The sequence below is a fragment of the Platichthys flesus genome, chromosome 9, assembly GCF_949316205.1.
Source record: "Platichthys flesus chromosome 9, fPlaFle2.1, whole genome shotgun sequence".
Classification (NCBI taxonomy): Eukaryota; Metazoa; Chordata; class Actinopteri; order Pleuronectiformes; family Pleuronectidae; genus Platichthys; species Platichthys flesus.
Genome location: NC_084953.1, coordinates 5,833,199 through 5,851,542, shown reverse-complemented (window position 1 = coordinate 5,851,542; position 18,344 = coordinate 5,833,199). Strand labels below are relative to the sequence as shown.

Genomic DNA, 18,344 nt, shown 5'->3' with positions numbered 1-18,344 from the left:
TACAACCAACTGTGGTTAACAACATCACAGCCTTGTCCTCTATGTAGACATGCAGGTGGTTAATTCCTGCTTCAACAGACCTTTGTACCTTTTAGGTCAAGACACACGCACAGATGGGTCAATGACTCCAAGGATTCTGTCCCGAACTTTAACACAGTGAAGAAAAGAGTAAATGAATTAACTCTCTAATAGGTCAGTGCAGTTTATCAAATATCTGTCACCTCACAATTATAGAAAGAGAAAGATATTAAAAGAGAAGTTGTGTGAAAAGGTTTATTTCACAGGAGGCATGTTATGAAACAGACCGCTGCTGTTTGCCTGTTGCACCACAGCGTGTTTGATCAAAGCAGAACAAAGTTTAACATCAGACCTGCCATCGTGACGAGGGGGCGTGTGAAGTGAGTGCAGAGACCAGGATAGACACAACATGTGTATGTTTATAACGTGTCTTTAGAATGAGCTAAACCTACATGTTGGCAGGTTATCTGCAACTATTGACTTAGAAGCATATCAACTGTTCTGCATTGCATGATTTCAAATGTTGAATAAAATCATGTCACACAAATCACAATGAAGTTCTAAAAATTTTAATTTTCTTATAACTACAAATAAAAAGAGTCCAGTACTCTAGATGTCCAGTTTGGCTCACAGCTCCTCAGAGCCAGCTAGACCCGAGCAGTCGAGCGTCACTAAACCTCTGTGCTGGGAAAGGAAGAGCAGACAGCGGCTCGGGACATTAAATACTGTTCCTCTCACGTGTCATGTGACATTTAGTTCACCGGCTCTACTGTTTCAGCAGAGAAAGTCAAAGGGCAAATAATGACCAGCTGGATATAAATAGGAGGTCAAGACTGCGCTCAGCTGCAAAGGCCAAGGGCGAATAAAGTTTAGACCTGACTGCAATACAGAGGAATGCATTTCATGGCCAACACTAAATCCTCACAGCTCCAAACTGTGTAAAGAGCAGGGACGGTGGTGGCTGATATCTACAGAGTAACAGTGACTTAGTGCACAAACCATTTACTTCAAATTTCAATGTGAAGCTGTGTTACCTTCATGTTATTATCAGCTTGAGGCTCCTCCTCACAATGCATTGTCATTGTAGCTTATAACATCAACTGTATGTTTGATTCTCTTTTTTCTAATGTTGTCAGAAAACTTTGTTGTGATTTTAAAGAGCTGAGATCCAGATCCCATATTTCTCGTATTTTAGTTTATTATTTGAGTTTGTATTTTAAATGATAAATCATGAATAAAAGAGCCATGTTGACATTTTCACCTTTGGTCTTTACTGTTTTTCAATTTTAAGGGAATTTTGAAATTCTCTACATTAACACATTATGTCAAACATAATAAGGGCACAAAAGCAGCAGTCACCACTATCAGTCTTATTTGAGCTGTGACCATCAGTGTTACACAACTGATGCACTGAGCTACAGGTGGGTCTGATCAAATGTCTCCGCTCCTGGTGATGGGATCTGAGAGGAGAAGCGTTACAAAACAAATCTCTAGGCTGTGAATATAGGGTTTGTAAAAGAAATTATAAGCAGTTACTTTTGTAAAATTACACATCACAATCCTTTGGTCTACCATTAACAATGTTTTTCATATCACCAGTGGATATAGAACAATCTATGAATCATATATTTAAAAGCACTGGTTCATTAATGGTTTTCAGTCCATCCCTTTTCTGTACCAGTTGCACTAAGAGCATTAAATATTCCATTGCAGCACATCTTCATGTGCAGGTGAGTATCGTCTCCACACAATTATAGGTCCAGTCCTGTTTGTCACTGATGGGTAGAATGTGTTGGCAAACCTAGAAGAAAGGAAACACGTGTTTGTATTAACATCTAAAATACCATTTAATCATTTTATCCCCTTCTACCGTCATATGGTTACATCTAAAAGTATTTTTAAAGATAATTCTCAGATTTTGAAAGCGCAAAAGGGAAAACGTTGTACCATCTTGGTCCGGGCCGGCACCTCCACAGCGAACACACTCATGCCTCTGCTGCTGCTGCAGTTCCTGTTCTGCTCGTTGTTTATGTGCACCGTCACTTTCTGGTTGGTCTGCAACACAAAGGGTTCAACTTTCATTCTTGAGATCAGAGAATATGAAGAAACCATTTTAAACAGCTAAACATAAAGAAGAAAGGTAAATAAATGAGAATCTATGGTGTAAAAACACAAATAGCCTCTTTTCTACACACAACGACAAGATAGTGGGCCTTGTTCTAATTTAAGTAAAGCTAAGACAAGTGCTCTCTAAAGCAGAAGAGATTGTGTAGAAAGACATTGCGTTAATACAAAATAAAACGAATAAAGACACTCTCATGATAACCAGGTTAACTTTTCATGTCAAGAGGCTCTTTTGTATCACAGGGTCATTCTCTTAGAGTAGCTCCTGTTGCTATGAGAACAGATACCACCACTGCATATCAATTACATATGGGTTGAATGGTTTCCAGCAACCACACTCTTACACCAGTGGACTGTAATAAGACAGAATGTGCAAACTTTAGCATTTCCTTGAGAAGTATAAAAAAACCCTGATGCTCTGTGCCCGGATCTATACCAAAGTAGATAATCGATTAATTCTATCACAATAAAAGTTGGACTATTATTCCTCTACTGGCAACGAAGATGCACTGCAGCTGTACGATCACAGTGAAACTGGAAAATCCATTTCCAGTATTGCTGAACTGTGTGAGCACCTTCCCACCGATATACAACAATGGCTGCTGACCTTGTTAGCTATGAGTGACGAGATCCTGTGCTCTCCTCGGTAGGTGTAGATGAAAACATTATCTAGTCCCCTCAGTGCTTTGGCCCCCGTCCTGGCCGTGATGGACTTCTGGAGGGCCTGGTTCAGGAGTTTGGGCCCTGTGTCCATACTGAGTGGCTGGAGGGACAGCGGCGTGTCTTCACAGTGTACATCTATCTGGAATGGACAAGCCTGATGGAGAGGGAGGAGGAGGAGTTCATTCAGTTTGATGGTAGTATAAGGTTGTTGTATGGTTGTGTAGAGTGAAATCAGCCTGACCTCTACGAGCTCCAGCATGCGGTTGTAACCCATGGCTTCCAGGATGACCCACAGGTCTGCAGGGTCTCCATCCTTCTCTGTGGCCTCCATCAGGTTCAGCTCCATGAAGCCCTGCTTGGTCAATTGATTGCTTCTCATATCAAAGTTTTCTGTCCACCCCCCCCAAAAAACACAAGTAATATTAATCATTGGTTGACTGCTTATGCCTTTATATACTGTTTCTCTATATATTTCCATGAGAATTACCTTTGCAGACAGCCCAGGCCTCCTTGTCACACCTCTCTCCACTGGTCCTGAGCTCAAAGAAATTGTACTCCTCCAGACTGAGGAGACCGTTTCCATCCAGGTCTATAACCTCAAAGATTTCAGACAGTGCCTCCCTGTGGCACAAAGGGAGCGACACAGACATTTCATGCAGGGACCTTCTCACCATTGCAGTAGCAAGGAATCAAGCGAGAGATATCTATGAGTATTAGGATCAGGCATGAGGAAAAAAAAGCATTTCGAAAAGAAAGTCTTAATGTTCCAGAATAAACCACAAAGTTCTAGATTAAAGTGGAACCTTTTAGAATACATCAAACTACAAACCTGAGCTCCCTGGTGAGGTCGAGCTCTCCAGAGTCGGTCCTGTAGACGAGCTCCACAGGTTTGTCAGGAAGATCATTCTTGCTCCTTTTCTTAAGTCTGCAGCCGCTGGTGAAGGGAAGCAGGAAGTACGTCCCAGAGTTCAGCTCACCTTTCCAAATGTATTTCTGCAGAGACAGAGTGGATCAGGAAAATAGAACACATCAGTGCAAATACATGTAACAGTGAATATAAAGAGTAAATGGACATCTCATTATAATACCTCTTTGTCTCTCGACTCAGTGAAGTGCACTACAGAGTCTTCTTTGGCTTCACCAGCCGACATGATGAAAAGAGCCGTATCCACTGTCATCCAGGGAGGAGACTTGTCTGAGAAGACACACGACAAACAGGAATATTTAAATGAAATAAGACTTTGAACCAACAGTCGCCTCATAAGAGCGTTTTTTCTGTGGGTTATGACAAAACCTTTCCAAAATGGAGAGGATGAATCTAACAAGCAAATAAATACTTGCATATTTTGTAATTGAAAATGCTACTGTGGCTTATTATTAACACTATTATAATTATACTATCTGTTTGTGGTTTGTCCATAAACTTCTGTTGTTTTATATTCAAGTTAACCAGATTAAACAACAATAAAAATACACATTCAATGAAAACTACCGATTTAAATACAGAATTGTTAAAACATTCCAGTTTTCTCCTGTCATTACAAACACATTTGAGTATTCGATGAAAAAAAATTCTCTGTGTCTTTTCAACAACATAAACAGGAGGATTATCTTTCTACCGTCGACATCAGTTCAGTATCTTCCACCTCACGTTCCAATTTAATAAACTGAACAACACCTTTCTTCTTAATGTTCGTCATAAAATATCGTCCACTCGGCTGGAACACAATCTAGCACGTTTTCTACAGAACCCGATCTGCCGCCACACGATGCAGAAACACCCTGCAGGGGCCAATAAACAACGCCAGGCTTCTGTGTGGTCTTTTTTTTTTGTTTATGATTCATAATCTGATAATTACAGGGGCCAACACGTTATTTATGTCTTGGTGTCACAAAAATCCTATTTAAAATTGCAGCTAGCCTGAACGCTACTGAAACAATCCAGCATGCTTCTATATGGATCCTGAAGAACCGAGGAGCAAACTACTGAATTCCCACAACTCCAGAGGTGCTGTTCTATCAAGAAGAAATGTAACATCCCTATGGCAGCTGTAGTTTTGCCGTATTTACCAGGTCTGTGGCTGAGGCTTTGCGGTTGGACGGTCACGTAGACGTTGGCTGTCTGCGGGATGTGGAGCTGGTACTGCAGAGAGCCGACACTCCCATCATCCTCCAAGAAGAAACATCCTTTCATGTGACTGTGGTGCCACTCCTGCAACAATGGACAACATCTGTGCTTCACCAGCCGACTTGCAATATTCATACAAACCTTCATTCACAATAGAGCCGAAAAAAGTATCATCTCCTAAACAGTGAAATAGAAATATTGTTTTTTACGTTTTGTATATCCTCATATATTTGATGATGTGTGGACGCCGTTAAAATCCTGACACAATCCCAACAAACAGTTTTGCTACTTGACAACAAAATGCATTTATTCATTCAACAGAAACCAAAACTAATTTGCAGTTCCTATTAAAAGGGGGATTGATCTTGTGACGGGGGAAGTATATTTTGGCATGACAGAGGGAATTAAGCAGTCGATCATAGCAGTGAGGTTGCTCACTTGATTAAAAGAAACTGCCGTTGTGATAATTACCACTCCAACCTTCAGCGGGGCACATTCATTACTCCACAGCTTGTGTCTGGGCTCAGTAAACACTTGTTATTCTCCTGCTGGACCAGAGGAGGGCAGGAGTGTTACACTGGCTTTCTGCTGCTGGCTGGACTAAATCTCCCTCTAGTTCCTGATACTACGAGTAGGAGTCCATTTAACTTTGATAAATACAGCCCTTTCAATCTTGGGCCAGGGCTCATTCAAAACCATCAGGAGGCTACTTTGGCGATATTTATGAATCCTAATATTTCTCTCATTTTGAAATCCTGTTGTTGCTTTGTCTGGCAGCACAACTGAAACGACATAATAATTTCAAATTGAACAGGAACATCAAAACAAGGCAAGTTTTCCTTCCGCTCATCGGGGACCCATTAAATGAAAACACAGTTGGTGTGGACACGCGGTAAGAGGACATTGAGGGTCGAGCGAGTCTGGAATAGGCCATATATCCTTTTAGTGGACAAATAAATCACCAAGTTAAACAAAGAAAAGTGCCATAAAGACGGCGCATGTCACTCCTTCGGAGGAAAGCTATTTTCTCGTTGTATTTATCTTGGGCTGTGAGAGGCATAAAAGATCAAATCATAACACTTCAGTGGTTTGTCCAGACAATATTAAATGAGGGAAATTGCCATGGGCACCTGTCTCCTGCTTAAAGACATCAGAATGAATGCCCCCGCAGAGAGAGGGTCGGCCTGCAGACTAATACAGCTGCTGTCACCTGCTCGGGCCGAAGGTCTGAGTTACGGCAACGCAGAGGGTCGCAGGACGCCAGACACACACACACACAAACAAACACACACACACATTTAATCAGCTGTGGCTTATAATTATAACCTTTACATAAAGACTGAGGACAAGTCAGATGAATCCTTTCTGTGCATATTTGAATCCTACGCACGCAAATACACACTTACACCACTAGAAAAACACAACCCGCCCCCCCCACCCACTACCTTCCAATTATCAGCCTGTGGCAGTATAGCAGCCAGTACAGAGCTGAACTTCCCTCAGAGGTAATCTCTTGACTCACATTCTTCTACCTTGGCGATGTCTGTCCCTTTCCAATCTCTACACCTTGTGTGGACCTCAGAGAGGAAGGAGGCTGTAATATGTTTTTATTTATTAACTTTTTTTTCCTCTGCTGTAAAGCAAACCAGACCAGGTTAATCCAAAAAGAGTGAAAACAAAGAGCAATGGATCAATACAGTGTGTGTCTACTGACCCAGGGCTAAATGTGCCCATCAAAAATAGTGTGTGACAGTGACACTGGGGAGATCCGCCCCCTGCAGGGGCTTTGTTATCATGGGGCATCTCACATGGGTTTGTTGTTGACGCTATAAATTATTAATAATGTGACATTTTCCTTTTCGAATAACATTCATTAATTTAAGTTTCAGTGTCGAAATTGATTTGCTGTCATCAAATGACAATTGTAAACTTTGGTTGAGTAAGTTATAAATCTTTAACAGAGTTTTATGTTGTCAATTGTCATTGTCATTCAGTTTTGTGGTAATCTTGTCGTATTATTGTTTTCATTTTGATTATCAAACCTTAAAGTTGCTAATACTTCTACATCTGGTTTGGTATTAAAGGTAGAAGGGCTCTTGTGCTAACCTCAGCCAAGGCTAAAGCAAACGCAAACAAAAGTTAAAAAGAAGATAGAAAAGAGAAGTTAAAGAGATAAATCCTGGATCTGCCTCTTTCTCCGGATCCCCTCCAAAATGTAATAGATGTTTCCTTAACTCATAACCCCAATCCGCCACAAAAGGTCATGGAAACAGTTTTTTGCAGAATCCTCCATGGCGATAATGTAAAACTCTCTAAAACGAAATCACTATGACTGTACCACATGTGACGCATGTAGTTTACCTGTAAGCCTGCAGGCTCGGTCACTTTGCTGGACCTGGAGCTGCTGGAGGTCATATTGATGGAGTTCGCCAGAGACGACCGTCGGCTGCGAGCCGAGGAAGGACGCGAGGATGATCGGCTGTCTGAAGAAAAACCAAAACACAGATTGGATGGAAAGATGAGAAATTACACAGATAAATATACTCAATATAGATTTTTTATTATAAATGACAAAATTACTACTAATACAAAACGTTGCTCACTAAAAGAGGAAGTACAGCCCTCCCCTCTCCACATAGTAAACACACTTTCAAAAGAGAGATGTGGCCCAGAATGCAATCTGCCTTCCCAGAAGATCACATGGCTACTTTGCATTTGGGTTCTACAAACGTGTGAATCTCAAGTTAAATTTTAATTAATGATGGAGGCATATTAAATCACAAATAGCATAACAGGACCCTCTCAAATCCATTATCTCGCACAACTTCTTTTTTATCTCAAACACTAATTGAAGCCAGAAAATATCAATTCGCTAATGAGGGCTCTGATTGTTTCCAAGCCGGGGAAATCAAGATGCGAAGTAATGTGATGGGCTTACAAGAAAATCACCGTGGCATAAATAGACCCACTGTCATGGTATTCGTCACTGATCTATTTTGTATTGATGGGAGTATTTTAATCTGGAGGAGCCAATCGTAGCTTGTTTGTGAATATGGACGAAGATGCACTGGAACGTGGCCGAACAACAGCTGCACTGTGAGCTTCTATTGAAGGTGAGAGTTGTTTGTGGTTCCCTGGTGCTGGAAAACTACAAGAACTGAACTAAATAAACCAATTATCAGAAAACACCACGGCAGTTCATCAATTTGTCTGCTACACACAAAACACCCAATAAATAATTTAATGTCATCAATGCCTTGTGAAGAACCAGCCGGAATCGGCCCTGTCAAATACAGTTATACTGTAGTGCTCAGGGAAATACTGGTTTATACTGACAAATGCAGTCAAAACTGTTTTGGAGTAACAAGAAAAACCCGTTCAACATGTGCGATCACGTAGCTCCCGGTGTCAGGGCCTTGTTAAAATGTAAGAGGTATAAATCAATACCTGGGAGAGGCACAATAATGTGATAATCCCGACTAGTATGTGGGAGCTCATTTGTTTTTGCAGCGGTGGTCGACGGGGCCCTCCTCTCTACCACCATCTAATCCCTCATCATCTCCCCAGTGAGAAGTGGTGGAATCCTCCAGATCAATAGCATGAACATGGACTGACCACTTAAATCAACCCCATCTATCTTCCCACTGTGGGCCTGTCCCTGGATCGCTCATCCAGGATTCCAGGGCCTCTCTCTCCTCACAATGCTGCTGTTAAAGTGTGAGGAAGTAGATTTTTACACTCTTCACACGGCTGAAGGTGTCGTCTTTTACAGAAAAACCTGCCTGTTTGTTGTCTGTGGGAGCAGAATGCTGCATCTGGACACGTAACAGGTCTTTGCTTGTTTTAGGGACAAAAACACATATTTTTCCTCCAAATCCAGAGCTGAAAGGAATAATTTTTCATCCATGAAGACAGAGATTTTGCCAGTTTCTTAATGGGGGCAACGATCGGCCATTATCACAACGTTTCACAGTCTCCTCCCTCCAGGAAAACTGTTTTAGTTGTGGAGTTATTGTGATGTATTGTCTGTCTTAATGAGGCCATTTGTCATAGGGGGAGGGAAAAATCAATCGATAACAGAGCTATTATTTATTCAGCCAAACTAATCTGTGAGGCGTATCGGGGCGACCGGTGTGCATCTTTGAAAAGTGTGGAGTTTATCTAGTGTATATCTGTGACAGGTGAATACTACGACATGTAGCTCTGGAATCGAATGATAATGTAATGATGTCTGGACACTGAGCTCATCATAAAAACATACACAAATCTTCAGCCTCAGATTTGTACCTTTCCTGAGTGTCCCGTCTGGTGTTTCTGGAGGTTGAGGCTGAGCTGCTGCTGCTGCTGAGGAGGCTGATGACACGGCGCTCTTTGCAGGGCTGTATGACTGACTGCCAAAGTTCTGTATCTTCAGCTTAGCATCGGCCTCCAGCCTCTCCATAGCTGCCAACTGACACTGTTCTACTGTCGACACCAGCAGTCTGCAGAACTGACAGCGACAGGAAACCACGAGTCAGAACATGATGCATGAGCACAGTCTGGAGGTTGTGTCACAAGTAGAAGTAAGAATATGACATTGAATAAAGACAAATTAGGGGAGGGATACACTACTATTTTCTTTTGAACAATATAACGTTTTCTTTATGTGAATCAATTGAACTTTAAAGAATACAACTTTGAATGAATGAAGCTGTAGTGACAATAAGGTCAGGAGATTACAAATTCAATCACATTGCTACTGTTGGTATAATTTATCTTAAGCTGATCAACCAGTGTATCAGTTTAAATAACTTCGAGCTGACAATATATATTTAAAGAACACGTTTCATTATCCAAACTTACTTCCGCATAGTTTAGTTTGCCGTCCTTGTTGATGTCAGCTAATGTGAAAATGGTATTCACCTCCTCATGTGTCATCTTTTCTCCACTCTGAAAGATTCAACATATTTTCTTCAGTAATGAAAACACCACAGTAAAAATGATTCTGTTCTGTTTGAGCCGTTAACTGGGATTTTAAACATTTTATGTTTTCTCAAGTCTGTAATAAAACATGAATGGGTCTCTCATTTGGCTGCTTGCACAACATCAGTCAATGTAACTGAAGCCCAAACTGCAACGTTAATTTAAAACAATGGAGGAGACAATGTGTTGCAGATCTCCCTCAGACAATATGTTTTCAGCTGCTCACAGTGGTCAGGGCCGTTTCCAGTTCGCTGTGTGAGATGAAGCCGTCGCCGTTAACATCCAACTTTTGGAACGCTGTCATCAGCTCCGTTTCCTCGGTTTTCTTCTCACACTTGAGAATCTCACAGAAGTCATCAAAGTTCAGATTGGACGTTCTTGGGGTCCAGTATTTACTGAGAGTGGCTAGGGATGGATTTCTTCCTGCTTGCTGGAGAACTACATGAGATAAATGGGGGGGAAACGTTAGACTAGAGAAGTAAAACAGGCAGAAAAACAACAACAGGTTTATTTTATGATAGACCTTTGTGTTTTATAGTGTCACGTATATAATCTATCAGCTCTTTATTGAAACTTTATACTTTTTATAGAAGGACGTCTCTGACAAACCTTGAACTGATTAAATACTCCTAGTCTCAAGTCTGTCCTTTATGCACATTTCCCCCAAAATTCATTCTTTCATACATTTCATGGTATTTGTGATAACTGGGATCACTACAACAGGCTCATTGACACTGACTCAACTTGAGCAGCACGTCATGTGTTTGTAGTGACGATGGATCAGCAGGTCAGTGTGGGGCTAGGGGTTGAAAGAGTGAAACCACACAAAACTACAATTAAAAACTTTCCTCCTTCAAATAACTGGAAAGTGATTTCAATACACAGCCAAGGTCTGGGAAGGAGAACACAAAGAAAGGTTCATAAACAAACACAGTAGTAGCTAAATATAAATCAGACCCAGTTTGTTGTATTGGTCACATCCCACAGATGTCCCCGTGACTGCTGGTGTCCACGTTGTTATCGTGCATTGATTGTGCAGCTCTGTTTCCAGACATCATCTGCAGCTCATCCACCGTCACATACACCAGTGAAACCAGTCAAAGCTGTACTGGTCCTTTTAAACGCTACCAGCTAGCTAACGTTAGCTTACCGCGACACAGCTGCTGCTTCGACGTGATGTTCGACAGACTGGACTTGAACACAGCGAGATACGAGGCTCTGCACTGGGTGTAGAAATCCTCCTCCTCGTCACGGTGGGACTCTGGGAGAGACATCACTGGGAGAACTGGGATGTAGCTCCGGTAGCTAGCTTCCTAGCTCCCTGGCTCACTGGATCCCTGGTCCCCTAGCTCCCTGGCTCACTGGTTATTAACCGATGTTATTGAAGCTAACTGGGTACCAGTAGAACGCAGGATTCATTGAACTGGTAAAAACCAGCAGAGCCGCTACGCCCAGCACTGTTGCTATGCCCTGCCTGTTGCTACGTAAACAAAAAAAGTCAGAGGTGTTCATGAAAATACGTCCCTGAAGAAACAAACGCTCACAGTTCTCGTTGCTATTGACACATAAAGTGATTGTTTTTAATTATTATTTCACTTCATATCACCGAAAACTATATAATAAGAGTGTTTATTTAATTTTTTGAATACTTAGAGTTGTAGATATAAAAAACAGGGGGAGCTGGGACATATATTTGATCGCTCATGTTTCACACGAACTATTTGTGTGACGCAAAGGCGCCAGATTCATCACTTGTTACAAACTTTTACTGAGACGAACTGAAACTGGAAAATGCCGTAAGTACTTAACTGTATCCTGTAAATCTGAAGTTATATTAGAACTTTAATATAATATTAATGTCTCATTCAAACCGTGTCGCTCTGAAGGAGATTTTAACTCCAGTTTACCTCAGAAATACTCAAACAATACAGATTTGTTCATAGCTGCCATGAAGGTAAACAAAGGTTTTACACATCGTATCAATTCATTTCAACATAACTTGAACTAATGTCATTGTTTTTAACTGTGTTGTATCGACATGGCTTCTTTTATAAAGGTCTATCCTCATTTCTGCAAGTTAATATCTAACTTAATAAAGGTTGTTTTATTTTCACATGGGGTGAATACTGCGTTTGTCGTAATATACTAAATTACTGAAATTGCTATATTTGGCTTTTCTGCCTTTAAACTGAGGTGGGAAATATGTTATAATACATGAGGTACTCAAACTGGGACAAGTGGGATAGTCCCTTCTCTGCAAAGGGTTAATTATTAAGTAATCTGGACTTCAGTGTTATTATTTATTTGTTTGGGTCACTGGATTGTCAATTAACCAGTTTTTCCGTATTAAATAAATTAAATCTTGTGTTTTTTCCCACAGGGTGAGTAAACCTCTGCCCATGGGCACAACCCATAATGTAAGTAAACAGTCTTTAAGCGGTACTGATATATTGAGGTGTCAATCACCCCTCTCTCTCATTTCATATTAAAAGAATGATTTAAATTTTTAAAATTTAACATCAAGATTGTCTGTGTTTAAAATGTTTGAAAGTTACAAGATGGTTGAGTGTAGTTTGTCTTTTCAATGTCCATGAACAGCAGCCGACTTCTAAAATCCCAGTGCCTGCAAGAAACATCAAAACCCTGCCTGCGACTGCAAGTTCTCAAGAAGGTGGGTGGATTCCCATCGAGATCCCTGAAGAGATGACCTCATTCTGTGTATTTTAAGCTATGATTTAGGCGTAATATTTATATCTCCAATAGTCTTTCTCCTTTAAGAAATAAGAGATAAATGCAGTTATGTACCGCCAGATGAATAAAGGATTTAATGGTTTTGTTGTCAAACCACAGAGAAACAATCATTTCTATATAAGTTGGTCTACTCTTTATTATATTATTAAGGATGTGGTTCTTTATTAACAGGCGGTAAGACCAAAGTCCCTGCAAAAGAAGGGGTCCCACTGACAGAATTGGAAAAGTGAGTGTTTATGTCACAGATTTTGCATTTATTTCATATTGAGCTATTTATTTATTTGCTGTTGAGTTTTGTCACCATTAATCAAAAAGAGTCCAAGTGGAACACAGAGTTAAAGGGTTAAAGTCAACTCCCCTTTGAGTTGCTGTACTGCAATTGCCACGCTTTCCTGATGGTCATAATGACATATCAGAATTTAATGACAGGAGACATGAAATGATGGAGATCCATCACTGGCCAAATTATCAGTGATTTACATAGCACTAAAAATAGTTGTATAAGAGTCACTTAACACAAGAACCATTTCCTTAGCCCAGGCAGACATTTGGTGTCAGGCTCATCCATCAAGACCAGCATTAGTTTTTAATTTCATGGCGCTGTCACTAATACGTTACATCGGCTCGGTTTACAGTACATTCATTACACTCACTTGGTCGTGTCAGATAAGGGTCACTTGGGTGCAGTGCTTCTAATTTATTGACGCTCTCGATATTAAAATTAATTGTATTTGGAGGGAATCCAAAACCGCCGGACTGAAAAGAGCCAGAGTTGTACAAACGGAACCAAAAGACACAAACAAACGAACGAGTGAATGAATAAATCTCTACTTTACAGCAAAGGTGGTTCAGGTAATTAATGGTTTAGTTATAAACAGTATTTCCAACCAGAGAAACCTACTGAAATAAAGGTATTTTGCTTGTTTATCTTGAATGTACCCTTTTGTGTAGTATATGTCGAGTTCCATCAATTTACCATACTTCAAACCACTGATAAATACCAAAACAGCCGTTATATATATGACCAGTATTAGTGATTTACTGTCAACCAGCCATTTATTCTAGTATCATTCCCCTGTCTGTATAATCTGGATACTTCTGAACGTGTGATTGTATCTTCACCCCTCTCTATCTCTCTCTCTCTCTTCGGCTTTACTCAGACTGGACTCCCTACGATCTAAACTGGAACAATCCGTAGATGCATTCGTCAGGGCCAGGAAAGAGCTGGAGGAAATATTGGTGGGAGGCTTTTTCCTTTGGTCTTAAATCTTTAGAATAGGCGGAAATTTCTTTGTCTCCATCATATCTCCGGATTGAGAGATGGTGGGTTTTTTTTTTATCACACACTGAAAATCCACTTCTGACATGACTTTTCCATTCTGAATAGCTTCTTGCACGACTGCCTTTTTCCTCTCTTTGTCCATTTGTTTCCAAGACAGCTGGCTACCTTTTTTTTATTCTCCTTCTATTTCCTGTGTGTTGATGGTTTTGTGGTTTTCTTTATTCTTTCCTTTTAACCCTGTGTTGGAGTTAGCCAGTAGAGGGCAGCAGTGAACAAGGACGTCCCCTCACTGCATCTTCTGTTGACCTGAGGACTGAGCTGAGGAGACACAGAGAACTGAGTGAGTACATGAAGTGACTTCCATGGTTGCACCTGATTGTTTCAGAAAACCAAATCAAAACTGGGGTTTCATGATATTTGCTGTATTCACCTGAATGTAAAATGTAATGAGTCCCAATTTACAGTCAAATCAGTTTTCACTTGTCTATGGGATCAGCGGCACAAACATTCTATTAGGCTCTTTAATTGTTGCCTCATCGTAAAGAAATGTTATGATGTTTTTTGTCTTTACAGCGTCCAGAGCAGCTTCATCTTTCAAAGGCCCCGTCAATCACACTCAAGGTAACGTATCTGCTAATAAATACAACAAACATACAATACACAGAGTAAACAATCTCTATTGTTTAAGATTCATGTGCTTCATTCATTATGCTTTTTACACCACCTAGAGAAACTCACCTATCCACGTCAGTTGGGTTTTATCACACTGAGACGCTTTACGGCCTCATGCTTAGTGGAGCTGAGGGTTGAACAATACCACAAGATTTATTGAAAAATAAAAGCTGCCGCTGCCAGTCTTTAAGAGGAGTGAAGCTCGGCACATACTTTCACATAATCTACATATGATTTTATCCTTTTCACAACTTGTATGTGCTTTTAGGGGTTTTATGATAATTTCTCTACACCACTCAAGACAGAAAAGTGGTATCTCCACTATTTAATAAACAAAACAGACGTTTATAGTCACTAATTGATGTCAGTTTTCTCCGGCAGCGCTGACTTGCAACTTTCAATTTACCGAAACAGAATACGCCACAAGAGGTGTTCTCTTCACACGTAACGCACAGTCAGTCAGATTGAACGTGTACAAGCTTGTAATGAGAGCTGAGTGACTCGCCCCCCCCTCAGCCGTAGGACATTCACCCCGTGTATTTGTCTCTTTATCTCTCGATCTGTTAAGCTAAATGAAAAAAAAAATTGGGTTGATTTGAAGATGAGAAGGAACACTAACGTAGTCACGAGGGAACGTTTGATTCCCAAGGACATCCCCACCCGCCACTACTTCAGCATTTGATTCGCTTCTTCCTGCATCTTCCTCGCTCCTTAACAGTAACAGCATCAATGGATGCTTGTTGTAGTTGCTCAGACAATCGTGTGCTCTGCGACCTTCGGAGAAAAACAACATTTTGTTATGGTTGCACAAACAAGTCAATGAGAAGATTTCCTAGGGTAAGAATTAATTTGATTATTTTAGGCACATGTTATGCCTGCAGCAGAGCAATTCTTGTGATCCAATCACACAATGGCGACTTGTGGTAAATGAATAGGGGGTACTGTCAGGAAGCAAGCTTGTTTTCCGATAAGGTTGTTAGAAATTATTTTAATTAGTTCCAGTGAGGGAGCCAAACATACATGATGCATTGTGGATCCACACCCCAGGAATGTCACATTTTTGTCACATGGTGGATCCATGAAATGTATCAGTTTTGCATAAACGTCCTTACAACAACACACTTCATGATGTCAGGGCAGATAGCGGTGGGAGAGAATCGGCCCTCTGTGCGCGGGCGAGACACACATTTTAAGAAAACAAACTGTTATTCAAAGGCGCTGAAGAGCTCTGGCCTATATCTGCTGAGAGCGTGAAATCCAGACAGATGATGTTGATGGTATCTGGAAGCGTGATTCTGCTCTTGTGTAAAATGTTTGTTTAGATTTGCTGCTTTGGCCTTAACTCTTCGGGTCCATGTGCTGATTACAAGGGGGGAGAGATAACATATTATATATCAATATATACGCAGTGGAAATTATAAGAATAGGGTGCTTTTAACATACTATGTACAGTTGTACGTGTTCAATAATATACATACAATAATAAACAGCACATATATTATTGAATATCGACTATAAGGTATTATTTACCTTATAAACATTTTGAAAAGGGCTCAAGTTTAAATACTGAGTACATCTTATTTCCCCTTCACACCAGAGGTAAAATTACAATTCATCAGTATTTGTATGTTTAAGATAGGTGAGAAATATAAATCAGCCAAGGAGACAATACTAACACATTGAATAAATATATTTAAACAAATGTAGTAACATGAGATAATAGTCAACATTCTGAATGTGTTCTTAGTTGTGGCTCCAGCATGATTCAGAATAACAGAGCAAAACACTGAGCCGTGATAACATGACACACGATTAAATCACAGCATTTAAAAAGATGAAGATGTCAAAAACACAAAGCTATCTGTGCTGATGATTATTGGCACTCGTTGAGATGCCGTGTGATTGTGATTATATCAAACGCACTGATTTGTGGTGACGGGTTTGCTCTCCATAAAACGACCACAATGTAAACCTTGATTGTCTGTTGCAAAAAAAACCTATTTGTATCTCGTCCTCGGGGAAACCTGGAGGCAAATGTGCAGCAGAACCGAAGCACATGATTGTTGCATATCCTTGTTTAAACAAGTAACAATAATGAGATAACGTTAAATGATAAAACATTGTGTAACAGCCGTACAACGAGGCGAGTCACACAACTGTAAACTGACTCAATAAGGTCACATACTGTACACGGCAGTATCACATAGCTCCAATAAGCTACTGCTCCTACCAGGATGTGTCATGCTTTAAAATGAATTGTGTACAGGTTTGTTTTAATACTTAATATACTTAAATGTCAGTCATTTTTAACACAATCTTTCTGTGGCAGCCATTACAATCTTCCCCCATGTCCAGCATCTGTTACCTGGGATACCTCAGTCACCTCCCTCAAGCCTCAGCGGAGGAGTAAATCCATTTTAAACCTTTAAAGCTCAATCTTCCAATCACACTTTGTCTCCTTGTCTCCTTCCCTCCTGCCTCCCCCCTCTCTCTCTCTTTCCCGTCTACTCTCATTTAAGGTTAACAAAAGTTTCAGTAAGCAGTCTAAAGTCACTTTTCGTGAGCAATCAGGCTTCGGCCGAGCATAAATCCTTGGGGCATAGTCGCGGCATCACAAATACCCACAGCGCCTGTATGTGCTGATGACTACAAAATTGAAAAAGAAAGGCCCTAATAATTCTGAGGCAAGTTTCCCTCAGCTGTAGGTATTGATTATTTGTGTCTGGTGAGAGATTTGGAAAATTCAATTAAAGGAGTTGTGCAAAGGATTCATAAATTCAGCCCCTCAACGCGTATCGAGACGTGGTTATGTTCTGAATCAATGCTGCACTTCACAATATATTTTCTTAGGAACATAAAAATAAATAACATTTAAACAGTTCTGCTTACTGCAGAAACAAATTTTATTTTCTGTGAGGCTTTTTAGTGACGGCCGAGCACTGACTTGCTCACGTCTTCCAGGTGGTAACGTATTTTTATTGCTCTTTTTCCCATAAGACAATCCTATATAATATGAATTTTGAAATGACAAAATGAGGGGAAAGGGGACGGCTCAGCAGTGTAAAAATTGATCAGGCCACAGATGGGACCACGTTGGGGAAGATTTGTATGTCAGCAGTAATGGGCTGTATTAAAAAAGAAGATTCCTTAAGATGTCATAAAAGTGATGGGGCTGCGTGGCTCCGGCTGCGGGCCGCCGGCCCAGGCAGCTCCCGGACTCCGGCACATCAATCCTCCTCACGCCTCACGGACAGATGCCACCTACCCACCGGGAGCTTTATGCTTTCTGATTGACCACACAGCTGCAATTAAACAGGGGAGTTGTATATTAGGCTGTTTGGGTCCAACAGGAGCAGGTGGTGTTCGATCCACAGCGCTGGCTGCAGAGTATGCAGTCTTCTCAGGCGTGATTTCTGATTTACTGAAACGTCACCGGGTTTCATCTTGGGGGTGCAAAAAAATATACTATACAGCAAATGATAAGCAGTTGGTCATAGTGAATTAGATTTAGAAAATATAATCCTGGAGGGGATTTATTTAAAAGACAAAGAATTTGCCTACAGATTATTTTCATGCAATTTTTATATTTAGTTTTTTTTAAAGTTACACATATATCTTTAAAAACTATACTTTGTTTTTTTTTATCATTTATCTCTGTAGATCCTGTGAAGATGGGCAGCTCCTACCAGTTTCTCAAGTCCATTATGGGTTAAATTAATTACAAATAAAGTTGCTGTACATGTT

General features: G+C 40.5%; 2 protein-coding genes across 2 annotated transcripts; one reads left to right on the top strand and one right to left on the bottom strand.

The window, feature by feature from the left end:
* Positions 1 to 490: 490 nt before the first annotated feature.
* Positions 491 to 11,370, bottom strand: efcab7 (EF-hand calcium binding domain 7). The gene is made up of 13 exons (XM_062396409.1): positions 11,046 to 11,370; positions 10,122 to 10,333; positions 9,776 to 9,862; positions 9,221 to 9,422; positions 7,295 to 7,416; positions 4,876 to 5,017; positions 3,894 to 4,000; positions 3,635 to 3,798; positions 3,293 to 3,426; positions 3,047 to 3,195; positions 2,750 to 2,959; positions 1,966 to 2,073; positions 491 to 1,819 (listed from the first exon to the last, which is right to left on the bottom strand). The coding sequence occupies exons 1-13, from the start codon at positions 11,167 to 11,169 to the stop codon at positions 1,739 to 1,741; spliced, it is 1,842 nt and encodes a 613-aa protein (XP_062252393.1). The 5' UTR covers positions 11,170 to 11,370; the 3' UTR covers positions 491 to 1,738.
* A 230-nt stretch (positions 11,371 to 11,600) lies between these two features.
* itgb3bp (integrin subunit beta 3 binding protein) lies at positions 11,601 to 18,344 on the top strand. Its single transcript, XM_062395882.1, has 8 exons — positions 11,601 to 11,691; positions 12,276 to 12,312; positions 12,494 to 12,566; positions 12,818 to 12,872; positions 13,807 to 13,885; positions 14,181 to 14,268; positions 14,502 to 14,549; positions 18,261 to 18,344. Exons 1-8 carry the CDS (start codon positions 11,687 to 11,689, stop codon positions 18,311 to 18,313), a joined length of 438 nt encoding a protein of 145 aa, XP_062251866.1. The 5' UTR covers positions 11,601 to 11,686; the 3' UTR covers positions 18,314 to 18,344.

Excerpts from the sequence above, each read along its gene's own strand:
- efcab7 (XM_062396409.1), bottom strand. The coding sequence starts at position 11,169 with ATGTCTCTCCCAGAGTCCCACCGTGACGAGGAGGAGGATTTCTACACC. Across the intron at positions 5,018-7,294 it reads CCGAGCCTGCAGGCTTACAG|GAGTGGCACCACAGTCACAT; the intron begins GTAAACTACATG and ends CCATTGTTGCAG. Across the intron at positions 3,196-3,292 it reads GGCCTGGGCTGTCTGCAAAG|AAAACTTTGATATGAGAAGC; the intron begins GTAATTCTCATG and ends GGGGGTGGACAG.
- itgb3bp (XM_062395882.1), top strand. Across the intron at positions 12,313-12,493 it reads CCATGGGCACAACCCATAAT|CAGCCGACTTCTAAAATCCC; the intron begins GTAAGTAAACAG and ends GTCCATGAACAG. Across the intron at positions 14,550-18,260 it reads CCCCGTCAATCACACTCAAG|ATCCTGTGAAGATGGGCAGC; the intron begins GTAACGTATCTG and ends TTATCTCTGTAG.